At 40.9% G+C, this 19,050-nt stretch overlaps 1 protein-coding gene across 10 annotated transcripts in view; it reads right to left on the minus strand.

The window, feature by feature from the left end:
- Positions 1 to 248: 248 nt before the first annotated feature.
- Positions 249 to 19,050, minus strand: part of RGS7 (regulator of G protein signaling 7) — a 269,020-nt gene continuing 250,218 nt past the window's right edge. For 5 of the 10 annotated variants that reach the window (XM_071549613.1, XM_071549612.1, XM_071549616.1 and 2 more), the window contains exon 17: positions 16,871 to 17,353. In XM_071549613.1, coding sequence (XP_071405714.1) covers positions 17,195 to 17,353 — 159 coding nt within the window. In that variant the 3' untranslated portion in view covers positions 16,871 to 17,194. Of the gene's footprint in view, positions 610 to 16,870; positions 17,354 to 17,407; positions 17,544 to 19,050 lie in introns of those variants that run through there. The other 5 variants (XM_071549623.1, XM_071549618.1, XM_071549622.1 and 2 more) reach the window with 4 other exon arrangements.

Raw genomic sequence — 19,050 nt, forward strand, 5'->3', positions numbered from 1 at the left:
AATACATTGTCATTGCAGAGGTAAATTACTTGTTTCATGCTTCTCACATAGTATCTTTATTAAACATATGGGCAGATATGCATATAATAAATAATCTATGGCTTCTTAGTTTGCAAATGCTGGTTGAAAGTTCACAAGGGCAGGCTTTTCTGTGAACTTTCTGTGTTTATAAGTTCAGTCACTGCAACAAAGCCTGTGCCTCTTGCCTGCTTAGCAGCATTTTGCACTGTACCCCAATGGCTAAAGCTGGGAGTTCTACATTTGAATATTTCACAACCTCTGAACAGCTTGATTGGAGTTTGACTTTCTTCTTAAATAATGCAAGTTGTTCTGGAAAGAACATATAATCACCATTATCTGATAGTCAAATCCTTGGTCGCTAGCATACAAAGCTCCACTACCACTAATAGAGTGGTTTCATTTATAGAGGTTTCATTTTAGCAAAGCTTATTGAAGCATTTTGTATTTACTAGGAAAAAAGTGTTCTTTGTGCGTGCTGTAGTTCAGAGCTGTAAGGTCTTTGTGAATGGTTACTCTCAAAGCGCTACAGAAGTTCCCCGGCTCAAGGTGGTTTCTGGCTCCTCGGAAAAATGAATGTGTGGTTCCAGCCTGGGAGGAGAGAAATAAGTGAAAAAGGAGCATCCATGGGCTAGGCAGGACAGGTCTGCTTAATGCAGCTCTGCAGCCAGGACCAGTCAGTGCTAAACTGGTTCAGAAGAAAGAAAGGTGAGTGCTGACTCCAGTAAACATAATGAGCATCCATGAATTGAAGTCATCAATCACAGTAAAAGCTCCTCCAACTCTATTTGTCAGAGCAAAGGGATTTTCAGATTATAAAACCAGGAGTTGCCATATGGTCACCTAACCACATAATTTAAGACACAGAACATCCTTGAATTTAATCCAGTTTAAACTTGAGTAAATCTTTTAGATTATAAAAACCAACAACATCTATTCTCGATTTAAAAATTGCTAATGGTAGAAAAGCCACAATAACCTCTTGCAATCCACACCAGTAGCTAAGTATTTCCCTGGTGAATTGTGTAGCCTTTTCATCATGCACATTTGTCCAGCTCCAGCCACCAGATCTTTTTATATCTTGCTATGTTGGAAGACAGACAGTCCTGAAGTAAATACTTACCGTCTATAACAAAAATCCTTTAACCTTTTCTTGGTATATTTAAATGATTGCGCACCTACCCCTTCTACCAGAAGATGCTTTCCAGCCTTTTGTTTGGTCTCAGAGCTGTCACCTGCACCCTCTCTGGTTTTCAGGCAATCTCTAAGAGTATCTGAAGCAAACACTGTTCTTCAGAACTCAACACACATACAGAGGAAATAAGGCCTCCATGCCAAAACCGTATATACCCAGGGATCACATTAATTTCCAACCAGCCTTGCTCCCAGAGGTGACACCCAGCTAATGACCGGGACACAAACCAGTGCGTCCTGTTTAAGCCCACTGCTCCCTGGTGGAGGGTGCTTCCCACAGCACCCACAACCCCTACAACTTGTTTCTCTGCATCTAACTTCACTTTTGCTCACTGGATAAATGACTATTGCTCACCCATCTGCCATCAAATGACCAAGCACTTCAAAATTTTGCTTCTCAAGTACTTTGAATCCCCATTAGATATGGTAATCATAATATTTATAATCTTTGGAAGGTTTTAAGTAATAATTGTACTGTATTTTTGTGAGACACTCAGAAACAAAGCTGCTCACTGCTGAACTGTTCAACTGCAGAAATATTAGCTAGTATCATCATTACTCTGTGTAGCTTCATTTCCCTGAAGTCACACATTATTATTTGCTTAATGTCTAAGGTATTATATAAAGTTACTGCATTTTCAGCTCAGAGAGGCCTCTTTCAAATGACGTAAGGAAGGGTGGCAAGTACAAGTAATTTTCTCCATTCCTGTCATGTTTTTCAGGTGAGAGCAGCAGTTATTTATTAAGCAGCTCCATTAATTAATTTAAATAATATATTCTGCATGTACTAATTCACATAACATTATATATATATGGGTGAAATGAAAGCTACAACAAAGATAAACAAAAGTTTCATAAGAATTTAGTGACAGGCCATGAAGAGGACCCTGGGGGAAAAAAGGGTACAACTCTCTCGTGCCTTGCTTCATTCATAAAGATAAATTAACTTTCTTTCTGAAATTGGTTGATACTCAGTCTCAGCTCTGCATATCCACTCCACTTCTTTTCCCTCTTTCAAATGCTGATCAGCTCAATTCCCATCTGAGTGCTAAAAAGACACATGTATCATAGAAAAAAACCTCATAGCTCTGCATCCACATGGACTTTGGCAAAAATAACTATCTGTAAACAAGGAGGGATGCATATTTTCCATGATTCATGTGGCAGAACCCACCATAGGCTGTGGGACTCTTGTACAGAACTTGAGCTTTTACAGAAAAAAATGCTACCGGGCAGCCTGATGATGAGGGAAGCCTTCCCAAACAGGAACTGAACATGAATCAAGTCAGGATGACTCAGATTGTTTTTGTGATTTTGCAGAGAGACAATCTGAGATAATAGCTGGGTTGTGTGAACTATTGCTATAATTTATTACAATAAAAATTCAAAATACAATGAGTTACTTTTGTGAGTGGGGTTTTTATTTTCTCTATGCATATCAAAACCACTGTAATACTTAGATTTCTAGACCCTTTGTGTGAAGAAACACATATAAAAACATTTATAGAAGTCCTCTGTATGCCTCATAGGGAATATGCAAAATTTCATTCTAACAAACATAGCAACATCCCTTTTGTATGCTCAGTGAAGTACACTTTGATAAGAAGACAGTCGTGTCACAGCAAGACTGAGTTATGGGGGTAGGTAGCCAGCCTTAGGACATCAAGGAATTTATAATATTATTGTTACATGTTGAAGCCTGAAATTTATGACAGAAAAACAATACCCTTCTAGGAGATGGGGGGGGGGGGGGGGGGAAGAAAGAAAAATTACTGAAAAAGTAAGCCTGGGGCTTTGCTTAAATATATAAATTAGGTTTGTGCTGCATTTGATTCAAAGAAAGAAACCCAGTCAACTTGTGTTTCATAAAAAAGAATTGCTGTCTAGGTGTTGTAGCAGCACAAAGTACCAGTACAGGTAAAGGACATCTCTAATGTTTATGTGTTCTAGATGCAAGTTAAGTAAATGGTTTCAATTTAACAAACCAGGTCCCATGACTCAAGGTGAGAAAAATTCTTCTTTAGTGCTGCACTCCATCCTTTGCCAGAAAGCTGTTCCCAATCGCAACTATATTTATCCATTATTTACCAGTTTAGTCAGCTGAGGACAAGTTGTTCTGAAAATGTTTGTTTAAATCCGCCAGCCAGGCAGCAAGAAGAAATAGGAGAGGAGAGGAAACTAAAAAATACAGAAACATGTCTAAAATTCCGGGGAAAACCTTTTGTTGACTTCATCAGGATATAGCCAAGATCTGCAGTCAACAGATGATAATGATGGCTATTAAAATAAGGGAAAGGAACTAGAGACTCTAAGAAAGAAGAGGCGGAGATAGGAAAGTAATGGGAACTCCCAATTTTGAATTAAAAAGGGCAAAGTAGACATGCAGCTGCTAACAAGCAATGGAAAGGAATGAAAACAGAAAGTAAATTAAAATATCTATGACCATTGATTTTAATGGGTAGAGATGTCAGGCACTGGACCTGTCTGCAATTTCTCCTGAATGGGGGCTAGAAACACAGGCTGGTTCCAGCATGGATGGGATATTGAAATAGCTGGACAATTCAGAAAGATTATTCATGCCTAAAATTTTGGGAAGATATATCTGGGTAGTAGCAAAGGAAAGACTTATCTTCCATTTTAAATTAGTTATTTGGAAATGACTAGCAAATTTTTATTATGAAATTATTTGGGGGGTCCTCCCTCTGAGAGAATATTTTAATTTTCAATTTTTACCCTGAAAAACAATTTTAGTAGAGCACAATGGGTACAGTGAGTGTGTATCAGTAATGACCATGAAAGGACAAACACCAGATAACAAGCCTTATAGGTTTCAGGAAGGACAGAGTTTAACCACAGAGAAAGCCAAACATGTTAATAAACGTGTCTGAAATGAAATGACTAGCAAATCCTTCAAAAAATCAGTCTTTGTGGGGGGAGTAAATGTGGAAGGCACATTGTCTTCTTATTCCATAACAGACTAACACATCTTTTGAAGAATAAACTGCAATTCTTTCTAAACAGTGGAGCCTTTAAGGGAGACCAGGCATGGATTTACCAGTCAGGGAAAAAGTCATTTAGCCGCTTTCCTCTTTCCCCAGCCAGACCTCCCCACGTTGCTCCATTGCCTGCTTTTTAAATAGTAACCAAGTATGTAGCTTGTAGAGAGGTGGGTAGATGACCAACAGATATGTAGTTGGTAGATAGAAGCTGCTTAGTTTGTTTCTCCCCGAGTTTTCTGCTTTGTGATTCAGTAGCTCTATTTCCATTATCACATCTCCCCATCTGTCCTTTTTGAGTTGGCTTCCAGCACAGTGAATGCTTTCCATTTTTAATTTACCACACATAGTTAATTATAACTTTTCCTGTGGCCGTGGACAAAGAGCTTGCAGTCTTGACAACCGTGTTATAAATGATAGAAGCACACACTGTCGATACCCCACCCTAGTAGAAGAACACAGGCCTCGAAACCTCTTCAGGGTTTACTATATAATACAATCTTGTTACCCAGTTTTACAGGCACGAATCAGGACAGAGATGACACATCAAAATAAATATTTGTTTTATGGCCCAGATCTAATTTTTCATGGCCACCATTTTCCTGCAGCGCATTCAGGTACCAGTGTCCTCGTGAGCTGCAGCATCCTCCTCACTTTTGTGTGTTTGCCTATGGTGTGCTTTCTCCAAGGCTACAGCCAATGCTCTCTTCAGGCTTAGGCCCCTCCAAGCACATGGACGCCATGGTCTGATTATCCGGGTGACCAACGTATTGGTCCTTCCCCTTCTATGTCAGAAATTTCCACATTGTTGAGGAATGCAATACAGAGAACCCAATTGACAAAAGCCACTTTTGATGATGGACAAACTGTCACAAAATTGTTCCTTTTCCTAGTGTGGAACTGAATTTGCTAGCATACTATTACCTCCCAAGCATTAAAAGACACATAGCGTATTGCACAAAAAGTTACATAGAACCTTACTACCAAGGGGAAAGAGCAGTTGGTAGCAACCCCCCAAACAGTTATATTTCAAAAGCATCAGCCTGTAGGAGTTCATAACTCTAGCAGCTCTCCTGACATCTTCTGATCTTCCCTTCTCCATCAGCAACTGAGCCAGGTTTTGAGCCAGCAATGTTTCCACATGAATTAGGAGTAGTAGAAATAATAGTATCAATATCTGCACCTCCTCATCAGTGCTCCCCTTGGAAGGATTTGGAAAACAATCTTCCAGCAGAGCTGTGCCAGTTGCACACACACCGGGCAGATGAGAGAACATGTGTTTCAAAGGATGTGCCATCAGCAGTGCAGGCACCGTGACATCAAATGCCAACATACAAAAAGGCACCAGCAAATTTGCTGTAGGATCCTGTGGGGTGGGAACATTGTTCCTCCTGTGACCAGAGACAGGATTGTTCAGCCTGTGTCACAGCCGTAAGCAAAATGCATCCTTCATTCTGGTGTTCCTGATTGCCGCTCCCCACATGCTGCACCACACAAGCATGATCATTCACCTCTACAAATAGCAGGTTGCCAGTGACTAACGTGAGCTTTTCTAATCTTGATGATGAATGGTTTTACATTCCCAAAGATGAATGCTGTGTCTCACCACACATTTTCAATTGTCTTGTCTGTTTCTATAAAGCTGGGAGGCTGGAATAACAAAAATCACCTGGGATGATGAAGGGCTTTGACTACAAGTTCCTAAAACTCAGCTTAGAAGTAGCTTCTAGTCCCTGAACAGGTGCTTATACAAGCCAGGTAGGAGCATACCAGAAGCAGATGAGTTGCCTTGCTGAGAGGTGCCCTCCCTTCTCTCAGCTGAACACAGCACTCTCTCGGGCACCACCAGCTCAGTGAGGACACAGCCCCACATGAAGTGGTGGTGTAGATGACAGCAGGGCATGGTCACATTTCAAAGCCCCAGATGCATCAGGCAAGCTGGAGCCCAGCAGCCAGCTCAGCTCAGAGTTATGCTGCACTGTGAGAACCTTCCTGGCTCCCCAGGGAAGCCAGCTCTGCTCCAAGCTGTGGGAAAACCACAATCAGGCTCCGTGTTTTAGGTTTTTACTGCCTGCCCAGCCACATCATCAGACTACCTCATTTTTAGCAAATGATCTAGACATCAGTGAATTCTCCAGATATTAAAAGACTATTCTTCAGCCTGCTATGCCACCTCTGAATGTGACCCCCCACCTAGACTGCAGCCCTTCAAGTTATCCTTCATTTGTTTGTTGGTGTGCTCCCTTAGATCTGCAGATCGCTTTGATTATATGAACATCTGGAAGTTGTCACATGCTTTTTTTTGACCGTGACCATCTGAAATATTACCCAGCAGGACTGGAGGGGAGACACAGTAAGGAAACAAAAACATCCTACTCATGAGAACATGTGGCAGGAATTACCAAATGACACCATCCCAAAGGGTAGTGCTATATATCCAAGCAAAGGCAAACTTTCTCTCCATCCGCTAGAGCCAGGTCAATCGTTTTCCATAATATCCACTCCAGACATAAAACAATATTAAATACAAATACTTGATACATTTTTCATTAAACATTACATTATTAAAAGCTAGTTGTCTACTCCTAATGGAGAAAAAGCATTTTTTTCATTCTCTGACTTTTAAAGCTGAAGAGTAGATCCCCTCATACACAATTCTCCACAGAAAAACTTCCCCAAAATCCTTCAGCACCCAGGTTTGGTAGGGTGCTTATTCCAGGCTTGCCTTTTGTCCTCACAGAGTGCAGGTTCTTCGGTAAAGCTGGAATGGGATATACAAAAATATGAGATGAAAAAGGTTGAAATACAGTCAGTTTCTCAGCCATCCCATCATAGGGACAAGGGGCTCCGGAGAAGAGGGGAAAGGCAGCCCAAAATAAATACAAATGTGCAGGTGTGAGCCCAGGAAAATCAAGCACAGTTTGTATATTTGGCTTCTCATTCTTACCAAGATATAGGTAACAAAAAAAGCATGTAGAGCCATACAAACTGTACTTCTGCAGTCTGGCAGCTGCTAACCAGTTGTATTTTGGTCTTCAACCAAGAGGTTCGACCTAAAACCAGAAGTAGATGGCAATGAATTTCCTTCTGACCAGCCCGTTTGCTTATACATCATGGGACCAAAATCTCATTGCCCTGGAAGAAAACAGGGGAACAACCAGGATCAGTGATTAACTTTCAATACTCCCTTCCTTGTGGGCAGCCAGGGGAAGGGTGGTCTCTACTGGGGCTTCCTCCCAGGAATATAATACTAGTAGAAGTCGAACTATCAGCCCTCAGCCTCTGCATGTCTCCAGAGTCAAATCAGACCTTGATGTACTGCTTTTGCTCCGTGGCTACTGCTGTTTGTTCTTCTCTTGGGACTACTTCTCTATTTGGTGGTGCAGCACTCTGATTTTTCATTCTTTAAACCAGTGTCCATGGCTGCTGCTGACAGTTCCTGAAAGCCAAATATATCTTGACAAGACCACAAAGTCCTAGAAGGAATTCCTTGTAGTGCAGCACCATTAGTTCCCAGAACTCGTCTTTAAAAGGACACTCTCCTCTGGCGTAAGCTAACAAAAATATTCCATGGTCTTTGTGCTGGGATATGACGGAAGGTGGTTCGTTTGTCGCCTGCCAGTGGACGGGGACAGGGAGTGTTCGTGTGAGTGGGGGCAGAGTCTGCCCTTAGGCGGCGGCACAGGGGCGGTGCTCACTCGCCACACGTGGGCTCCTTCCGTCCCCCGGCCGAAACAGCATCCTCGGGCCGTGGAAGCAGCGCTGGCCAGGCGTGGTTCCTGCGCGCACCCACGAGGTGTCACTGCTGCCCTGCCGCCCGCGCCGCGGGACCGGTCGGACACGGACAGAGACACGGACACGGTCGCGGCCGCGATCCCGCCCGGCCCGGCGCGGGCAGCGCGGGGCGTCTGTGCTGCTCACACCCGGCACGTTCTTCGGCTCCTGGTGCTGGGAGGAAAACTCGCGATTGCTGCCCAGCGACTTCCAACATCAGCGGAGCGGAGGGATTAGAGGAGGAGCATAATATCGGGTTTATTTGTTTCCGATGAATATCGATGAGTTATCAGCACGTATATCAGCAAGATTCGGCATGGAAGAAAACCAAAACCATCAAATAGAAAGAAGAGACATATGGCCACTTCAGAACAACTGGGGAGAAAAAAGGGAAAAAAAACCCACCAGGTTTTTGGGAACACCAAACTAGTTTGCTCTCCTATGGTAAAGAAAATTGCTTTGTCTTCCTTGTTTGTGATTTTATGCTCTATTTAGATTTCTCAAAGAATGGGCTATAATGAATAGCAAAAAAGTCCTATCCAGTAAATTTCTATAATGAATATTTTTCATAGTCAACGTTACACAACTCAAAGTAGTACTATTCAGATTACACATTCTTTTCCGTAGCAGAATTAAAACTGCGGCAGTAGTGTAGAAGATCAGTGCTAATACACTGGCAGTGTTGGTCCTACCATGTACCAACAAAACAGAGAGTAAGGGCATCCAGGGGAGGCAGCTGTTGAAAGAGTTATTTCTGCATTACGTGAAGGACTGCTGCAGACAGATTTTTCTCTGCAGAGCTGCTGCACAAGATGGCAAGGCCTCAATAATGAGAAGTAATGAGCTCCATCCTGGTGCAGGAGCTTTCAGGAGCTGAAAAGGATGCAGCTTCTACAGTCAATTTCAGAATTCTTCACCATGTTGGAGATGGAAAGGTTTTTTCTTCTTTATTGTCTCCACTTTTTTTTGTTTTTAATGCAATGCCATTAGGGTAGCCTATTTAAAATATTTATTTAGATATAAAGTAAAAGCAGAAGCTATTTTTGTTATTAGTTTTATCACTCCTTCCTCTCTCTCTCTCTCTCTCTCTCTCTCTCTCTCTCTCTCTCTCTCTCTCTCTCTCTCTCTCTCTTATTCCTTGAGGTCTTCTGGCTTGCAAACCCTTGCTTTTTTCCTTCTCATTAAGACAATTCACTCCATCCAGTCCATACTGTTGGTGGAAACAGGTTGTGTTCAAAATCTTTCTAGAAAAAAAAGTATATTCCCAGTACATTCTGGGGTTGGAGAAGTAGCAGGAGAAATCCAAATCGTCTTGCAAAGAAAAAATCCTCTAAGCCCACCCTGCTATACCAAAGAATTTCACCACTGATATCCAGGTAGCAAGCACAATTGTAGCTGTGGAGCAAAGGGTAACTACATTTTAAAGCCAGTCCTACACATCTCTGATTTCAGTGGAAGTATGCTGAGAGTTTGTGCAAGGAAAAAACTGTGGGAGATGCCAATGAGGCAATGAAAAGTCTGCAGATGCTCAGCACTCCTTGCAGATAGGAATCCCAAAGTGCAGTTTTAACACAGCAATGCGATTCAAGCAGAGAGTAGAAAACAATTTTTCTGTTTTTCCACTCAGCTCTGACCTACAGCAGAAGAAATATATAAAATTCTTATCTTTCATGTTTGTTTTTTTTGGTTGGTTGGGGTTTTTTTGTTTTTGTTTTTGTTTTCCCCCCAATAAAATATCTGAGTGTTGATAATCCACAAGTACACAGAAAAAGGCAATATGGGTTTGCATGACTGGAACTGCAGTGAGAAGAAGGCTGTTGGAACAAAATGAAAGCCTGATATTTCAATTTTCTGATGACAAGAAGAAAATAAATGTAGGCATGAAAATTGTCCCCTGCCCACAAAGGCACTGGTGGCAGAGCAGCTGCAGCTACTCCTTTTGCCTGGGGTTTCCAATACTGACAGAAAAGGAGGAGGAAAACAGTTGAGAAGGAAATCAAGGGAAGAGAGCTCAGGCAAAACCTTGGTCGCCAAGGAGCCAGAAAGGTTGCTGAACTACTTCAGGAGGGGTGGAGGAAGGAGAAATGTGGTAAACCAAAATGACTTAGGAATTACAAACTTCCTAGTTGCCTAGAACCAACTTTCTGGAAACTAATTCCCTCATTATTTGAGTATATTTATCTAATTGTCTGAGCTGTATCTTCAGCAGTTTACTCTATCCATTGATGAAACTCAGCATTTGTGACTCCTCCCCCCCCCGATTTTTATCTGATTTAGGTACATCAGCTTCTATAGGCCTGTTCCTTGGCTTCACTGGAGCTAACCTCCCAGAACAGTATGGACCAGGACTTAGAATATTTCCTAGTCCTGGGCTTTAACCTTCCTTCCTGCCTCTCACAGTTTCTTTGATAAAGGACAGAGGCACTCTGTGGACACCCTCACTCTTACCATGAAAGAAGTTCAAACTTCTGATTTATTTCAAATTGCACTGCTGGGAGTGCCTGTCCCCTTCTTTCCTTCAGTCCAGGGCACCGGAGGAGTCACACACCCAGACTTCCTTTTGTCTGTCTCCATTCAGTGTACCTAGGTAAAGGAGTAACTCTTGTCCTCTTATCTCCTGAGGTTCCCAGGGTCACTTCCCCACCGGCTGAGGAAGGATGTCCCTACAATGTAACAGAAGCCCTGCACACGCACCTGCCCCCCAGGACATCACCCAATGCCTCTTCTCCATCAGCTTGGGTGAGCAGTGGCTGGAAGAGGAGTGAGCAGGAGGGAACGGGGTGGGGAAGGGTAGAGGCTGACTCCTGGTAGCAGGATGGTACTGCCACAGTCAGAAACACATTCTGCATCTGCACCAGCCCCTGCCCTAGCACTGGCCTGCCTTTCCTTTAATGCTTTCTAGTTTGGTTTTTGTTTTTTTTTTTTTTTTCTTTTTCTTCTAATTTCTTTCAATTCTAAGAAAGGTAAAACAGAGAAGGTAACTATAAAGAGCATTAGCAGACACCATAAGACCATGTGAGAGGGATCAATGGACTGAGGATCAGAGGAACAAAGGAAAAGAACCATAAAAGCCAGAGAACCCTGAAAAAGATGTTCCTGAGGAGGAGGGGGAGGGAAGAAAGAGAATCTAAAAGAAAAGTTGTATAAAGAACAGTGCATCAAAAGAGATGAACTCAAAAGAAGATCATAGATTTCAGGTTATTCATTCCGCTCAGCAAAAAGGTAGAAAAGTAAGTTACATTAAATATGCCATTGCCACTCATCTTTGAACAAGGACAGGGGTAAAGGAATAAAAAGGTGACTAGAAAAGATAAATGCATAAGGAAATGCCTCATTTATGTGATACGCATTCTGAAGGAGCAGCTGCAAGGTTAAGGGGAAGGGTGGGAAATAGTACCCTTTTTGAAAACTGACATCTGTGATGAATCTAACAAGAGATTTCAAAATCTAGTTGAATCCAAAAGAGAGCCAATGAAGGTGAATGCAGCAGAATATGTTTTGGGAGCAAAGAAAAAGTACAGTAAAAATTGTGCAAATGCCACTAACAAGATAACATTTACAATCGTGTCTTAATATTGTTCGATATTTACTGTCCATGTCCACACTTGTAAATAAGACTATAATCTAGTATTTGAGCAGGTTCTCAGAGTTTATTATCAGGACAATTTCCTTTACAATTTGCACATACAGATCCCTTATGGCAAATAGTGATGATGGTACTCATTTAACCATTTGTGTTTAGAGAATGAGGCCAGCAGATTCCTCACTCTGACCCATACATTAAGATACCTGTAGATAAAAGGACTGCATGTAGAATGGAGAGAAAAAAAAACAAAACAACAAAAAACCCCCACAAAACAAACAAAAAAAGAGCTTTGGGTAAAGAGAAAGATGGGCTGAAAAAATGATGATACTACTCCATGGACAACTCAAGAGGCCTCACTGACCCAAGAAGAGTCAGCTATACACAAAAGGGAACAACCATCTGTGTTAAACTGCAAAGGATCTGGGTATCACTGTATCATGTAAGCTGGCACAGTTCTGTAGTGGCCATGTACTAACAAAAGGGCAAGACACGTAGTTGTGTGTACAAGCAGAAGTACAACAATAACCATCTGCACTCTTCCTTTAAAACCTTGGGGGTCCTGCAGCCATGCTGGGCACCATCCTCCAAGGAAGTTGCAAGACCCCCTAGCCAAAAGGAGAGCAGTGAAGTCACTCACTTCAGAAAACACCAGTGAGAAAACCAAAGGAGGCTGTAATGTCGTAATGTCCATTTATGTTTAGAACATATTATTATAGTGACTGTAGCAGCCTGCTCAAAAATAAAGGGATAAAGAAGATTCTGTTTAGATATTAGGGAAAAACCCACTTTTTAGTTGCAGAGATAATGAGATAATGTCTGGAGAGACTCTGCAGCCCTCAAGTCAATGTCTATACAAACAAAACCCGTTTGGTTGTACACATGTCATTTGAGGAATCCACAGTCTGGCACAGCATGAGGGGGAATCCAGCCTCAGAGAAATCACCCTCTCTTCCCCTTCACCTCTTTGATATGGGGACTTCAGCCTATCTTCAACTCACAGGAGACAAAAGCAGTCTGTTCAGCACAGTCAGATCAAAAAGCAGACTGGTGTGAGTCACCACCACTTAGCAACTTAAATGAATTGTGGACACAGAATATGTTCAAAATTTGTTGATAATTTCTCTTGAACATGTTGGGATTAAAACCATATTTTCTAAAAGTCCCTGTAGCTATTAAATTTCTTTTAGCAAAATTCCTGTGTTTTATGCACCTACATTAATAAGTCCAATTTTAGTTCATATTTAGCTAGAAGGGACATAAAAAATATGGCAACTTTAAAATCTAAATTCTAACAGCTGTTATTCACTATGCATAAAAATAAATAACTGGAAGAGCCACCAATAAATCACTGACTTTCCCAACTCCTAATTCCAGTTACTTATAGAAAACAGCCTTCTGTCACTTTAAAGGTCTCCTTTAACTTTATTTTTTTTTAATTAATAACCATCCTAAATGCATTCCTGTAGGTCTTGTTTTCTGGAACTTGTTGTTGCCCTCCTGCTTGTTATTTCTTAGGGAGCTATTTGAGATTTATGTCTCATAATTTCAGACAATATTAGGGATGCAATTTGAAAAAGGCAACTGGATATTTGGTATTATAGCTTGCACATTGTTGCTTTTTAGATGAAAAAAAATGTTGCCGTTGGGTTTTAAAGAACCAGTCACAGTTGATCTTGCCTGATTTTCTAGGTTTTAATTCCAACTCAGCATGGCCACAGACAACAGGCTGGCAATCCACCAGCTCCCTTCCACCTCTCTTGCTCCTAATTACTCAGCTCTCCAGTTCTCCTCCCTTGTCCATTCTGTTCTGGTCACCACAATTAATTCCCATTCCTTAGTCTTGTATTCACCTTCAGCTCATTAATTTTTGGCCAGTCTCCACTACTGTTTCAGCTCAGCATTTTGCAGTTTATCTCATTACTGTTTCAAGACCTTTTTTCTCCCTCTTTGCTTTTTTAGGGTAGAAAACAGTTTCTAATTGCAACTTACAGGAGAATAAGTGAATATTTTGCTGTTGTCAGTTGGGTGCCAGGGTAGCTTTTGCCTCTCCCACCAGCCATTTTCCTTCACAGGCTGGTCCAGGAAAACAAAACCATCTGAAGTGTGCAGCAGCACCATCAAACATTTCTTTCCTCTGGAGGCTTAAGAGCTGTTTTATGGGCAAGGATGCATGGGGAGAGAGACTGCCTGATGAAGCCCAGTTCACAGATGGAAGTTCCAAGCCCCAAGTGGTTATTTTAAGGAATATAAAAATTAATATCCCACATGAGGATGTTTTCAGCTTCCTGGGTAGAGACAGGAGGCACTAATTGATTTGTCTTCCCTAGAAGACAAGAAATATGGTGCCTTAAGATTGTTTTTCTCTCTTAGTCCTTTTTCCCTCAACAGATTTGTGGCCTCACTGAAATCCCTAATGGGTCAATTGCTGTGTAACCAAAGTGCTGTTCAGTCATTGTACAAGCATGCTTTAATCTGAGTTAATCTTAATTGTTTGAAATGGACCTTAGTATAAATTTGTGCCTGCTTGGAGTTTCCAATCCTAGTATTGTATCAATGGCAGATGATAGTGATGAGATGAAGTATCATAAGATTGCAGAAAAACATTTAAAAATCATCTAGTTGTGGGATTGATGCTTTTTGGGCCAAATTCACTCACATGTGACAGTGGAGTTATATCATTTGGAATTACTCTTGAATGAAACCTTAATACTGCTCCATGACTACTCTGCAAGTAGTTTAATTTACAGACAACATGTTAAAATCCTGTGCAAAACAGGAAAAGACAACCATTCAATATAGATTTCATATTTATTGAAAATAATGTCCTGGTTTTGGCTGGAATAGATTTCACTTTCTTCCTAGTAGCTAGTGCAGTGCTGTGGTTTGGATTTACTATGGGAATAATGTTGAAAACACACTGATGCTTTTGCTGTTGTGGAGCAGGTATTACCCTAAATGAAGGACTTTGCAGCTTCCCATGCTGTGCCAGGAAGCAGGTGCACAAGAAGCTGGGAGGGAGCATAGTCAGGACAGCCGACCCAAACTGGCCAAAGGGACATTCCATACCATAGCACATCATGCTCAATATGTAAACTAGGTACAGTTGGCCAGAAGGGGACGCTCACTTCTCAGGAATGGACCAGGCATCAACCAGTGGGTGGTGAGCAATTTCACTGTGAATCATCTGTCTGTCTTGGGTTTTATTTCTCTCTCTCCTTTTCATTATGATGATGATGACGGTGGTGATGATGATGATGATGATGATAATTGTTGTTGTTATTATTATTTCAATTATTAAATTGTTTTTGTCTTAATCTACGAGTTTTAGTTTTTTCCTCTTCTATTCCCAATCCTGTAGGAGGTAGAGGGGAGGGAACAAGCAGCTGTCTTGTACTTAGTTGCCAACTAGAGTTAAACTATGACAAGAAAGAACTAGAGTAAATACAGAATGGATTCAGGAATAAAAATGCTCCACAACTTTTGATTGATCAGTTGGTGTTGCAAAGCGAATTTGAAAAAAAAAAAGTATTTCTTAGGATGAAGTTGTATGAAATGCCTAATGCTTGAATTTGAAATGTTAGCTATTTGAAGGAAGTGATTTTTTGAAGCAGACACTGGTATCTAATTAGTTAACTACAAAGGCAAAGCAGGCAATATACCAGTTGATGCAATAGGTGACAGCAGGAGTTTGGAAATAAATATCTCTATTTGGCACTGAGAAGTGAAACAGAGCTCACATTTCTGTGGATTGCCTGGCCCCAAGATCATGTCTCAGAGCTTGCATTTCTGTGGTAAAATTAAATCTTAGAGTTTAAGATCTGAGATTCAGTGTAACTATTTATTAAAACTCATCTGACCTCCCTAGGCTGTGAATATTCTGAGTTGACCTAGATGGAACTCCCGATAGAATCAAGCTCTGATGGGGCATTTCCATAAAAGCTTAGTAGAATTGTGCTAACAAAACCAGAGACACTTTAAAGCAGAGATTGTCATTCTATTTAGAGACCAGCGAAAAGAGTGGCAAGCGAAAACAAACAACAAACAAAAATTCCAAACCTCAAGAAACCTCAACTGAGCGGAACAAGGAGAAAAGCCATTCATGGTGATTTATAATGCCCCTTGTACTGGACTCACTCAGATTGCCTCTTTAAAGATGCTGCATTCATGGCTATGGCTGCACAAGGCTGCTGACAGTGCCAGTGAAGCGAGTGGAAGGCAGCTCAGCTCCCTTCTGCCCATAGCTAGTCTGTGCAGGAGTCTTGCCCCTAGAAGCAACAGTGCAGGTGGGTATCTGATGTTAAACGAGATTACTCCAGTATTAATGCATTCAGATTGATTGTTTGTATCCATGACTGTCCCACTGTGTGTGTATTTTTAGGGTTGATAGTCTCTTTGAAACAAGATTCCTATTGCTCAATATCAAACCAAAGTCAGCATGACAGATGGTATTAGATTTGGCTGTTCTGAGCCTATTCTGTGCATTGCTAAACAGGCTTGTTTGTCCTGTGCGCCCTACAATGCCCTGGAGGTATCAGCATATTGTCATTTGACTTAGTTCCCATCTTTGCTTTTCTACTGAGAGATTCTGTCTACTATCCTTACACCACCTCTATCAGTCAAAAGTGTTGTTTCTTAGGCTGAGCGGAGATTCCTGGTTCCAGCTCAGATTAGCTTCAGAAGCTCCATATCTGCTGTCTCATGGGCAATATCTACATGTGCTCATAAGCCTGTCAACAAGTCTCTGTGTGAGTAACCTCAGCAGTGGACATACAACAGCACACCCCAACAGAGCCCTTCAATTAGAATGACAACCTCCTGTGCTATTACCAGAGGCTTACACTACTGACTGTATACTTAAGCACTCCCAAACCGCTACCTTTTCAGCTTAAAATGTTGCATTTTTTTCACACGTGACAGCAAGTCAAAAAGAAACACTGTCCTTCCTATTTAGCAAGTACACCCTTGTGTTCTCAGGCAGCTTTGTTCATGTCTGTTCGTAAGGAAATGCAGTTCAGCCAACCCGGTCTTGGGTAGCAATGAATTGCTGTGCAGACTGCACTATTATAGAGTAGGTCTAGCTTAAACGAAGGTTTGTTTATGCAACAATGATCAAGCTTCTAGCTTGATAAAGAGAAAAGAAAAAGTAAATGATTATCAATAAAGTGTCTTTGATTAGGTGTCACTGAGAGAAAGAAAATGCCATTTCATGTCACTTTTTAGAAAGCAAAAGGTGTGTAAATTTTGGGGATTATTTTGCTCTTGACTAACCTTCAGATTCAATATTAAAATCTCAAACTTCCCAAAGGAAAGAGATTCTGCATATTTTAATGAAAGATAAAACAACAATATAAACATACACAAATTTACAGAGAAAGGATCAACTTTAATACATCTGGAGTAAAAGGTGTTCTTTTTTTTAAATATGGTATAAAAATAAATGCAAGAAACATTAACAGAGAATATACAGACAACAGACAAAGACACAGGCTTTCTTTCTCAATGTGAATACATCAGTGAAATGAAACCTTCTGTGCTAATTTACTGTGCAACAAATGTGATGCCATATGTATATTTATTAATATATGCACTTTTTACATTTCTTCCAGTTTTTGAGTAACGTATTTTTTTAATAAACTGTGCCTAGCAGAAGCTTTTTTTTCACTGTACTTGAGCTTGCAGAAAATAAAAAGACACAGATCCAGCTTGATATGAAGGAGGAAGTGAGCAGACAGTTTTCGAAATGGAGGCATCGAAAGGCTAGAGAGTCCCTCGGAGTCTGTAATGCCTTAGTATACACAAAAGAAAACAAGTCAGGTCCTTGCTCATGCAACATCTTGTTCTACTGTCCTCTGAGTCAGGCAATCAGTGAGCTACAAAGTATGTATAATGATTTGAGTCTGCTTCCATGCTACAAGGTGATCCTTTTAGTAGGACTGCACTAGACTGGTTAACCTCTTTGATGTGAGCGATTTCCCCTGAGGAAAAGATAAAAACAAAAAACAAAAACAGAAAACAGAGGCATGATCACTGCAAACCTGTTCATCAGCAACCACTCAGTGTTGCCACATCACTCTCAAGTAACTAGGGGCACCAACTGGAGTCTGTCAAATCTTAAACCACAGGAAGTCCTTACGCTTAAACACCTGCACTGCCAGCCAGCCAGATTGTGTCACAGAACAAGCCAGCAAATTTAAAGGCCATTTTTGAATGAGATTGGTTTTGGCTGATGAGAAACTGATGCTGAGGTTTTTGCTGTAAGTCATACCCAGAACTTGAAGAAGGCTACTGCAAGCAAGAGTGCCTTGTGCTGCAAAGATGAATGTGCAAACTGCGGTAGCTCTGTCACAGAAGACAAAAAGCTACTTTCAAGGTGAGGTAAGAAAGTAAGAGGCACATTGCATATAGGCAGGAAAGCAGCTTTTCCATGAACACAGCTATGGGTTTGCTGAGACCATATTTACTATTTATAGGAAACGTTGGTCAGGGATGTTACATGTGCCTGCATAACATGGCTTTAAAGGTGTTTGGATTTCCATAATGTTGTAGTCCTCACCATTTCTTCTGTTGCAAGGATGTGGTTTCAATTTTTTAACAAGTTATTTTAATAAGGTATAATGACTGTCCCACAAGAGCTAGGTGTATAGAGTTAAGAGGATGGTATGTCACCATGGTATATTGCAGGCAGATTGGAGCTTTATCTGAGCCAGACAGAAACCACAGAACAGGAATTAGCTCTCCTACGGCCACATAAAAGGAGTTAGCTCTCTAAGGGCCATCCTACCGTGGCTCTGATCCAACAGAAGCAGAGCTGGCACAGCAAGCTGACATCATTCCTCAAAATACCACAGGCATACCCTGACAATGTAACACAAATATATCATAAAACATTAAATAGAAAATGGCTTTAGCTTGCCAGTTAGATATGTTATACTTACATTTATTGTATTGCTCATTTTAAGTGCCCAACTCAGAAATATCAAACTGATTTCAAGGAGAATACAGTAGAAAATAATGTAACTATAGAGAGAGTAAATGCTAAATGAACTTATTCCGCCACGTCAATAAATTTTTAAGTCATCTCCAGTATTATAACTCAGTGGAATTACACAATTTAATATCTATTGTCATTATCAATTAAATTTATGCTCACAGGGATCTATAAGTTGGTTTTGAGCGTTTGCTCAAATGCAATATGTCAGAGTGGGTCTTCATAAAAGGAATAATAACCATTTTATTCTCTGAAGTACAAGTTGAACAAATTAGGAAGAGTACTTCCTCTACAATATAATTTGGAAGGGAACTCATGTTTGCAGTGTAGGGTTAGACTGCTCATCCATCAGGTTCACCGTATCCCCTGACACTATTAGGACCCACTTTGTAAAAGACAGAAGGTGTCCTTCCTGGCACTCTGTCTTCCCTATATCTGTCACTTTCTCCCTACATTAAATTCACAGCTTCTTGACACTTGTTTACCCTTAAATT

The sequence above is a fragment of the Pithys albifrons genome, chromosome 2 (assembly GCF_047495875.1).
Source record: "Pithys albifrons albifrons isolate INPA30051 chromosome 2, PitAlb_v1, whole genome shotgun sequence".
Lineage (NCBI taxonomy): Eukaryota > Metazoa > Chordata > Aves > Passeriformes > Thamnophilidae > Pithys > Pithys albifrons.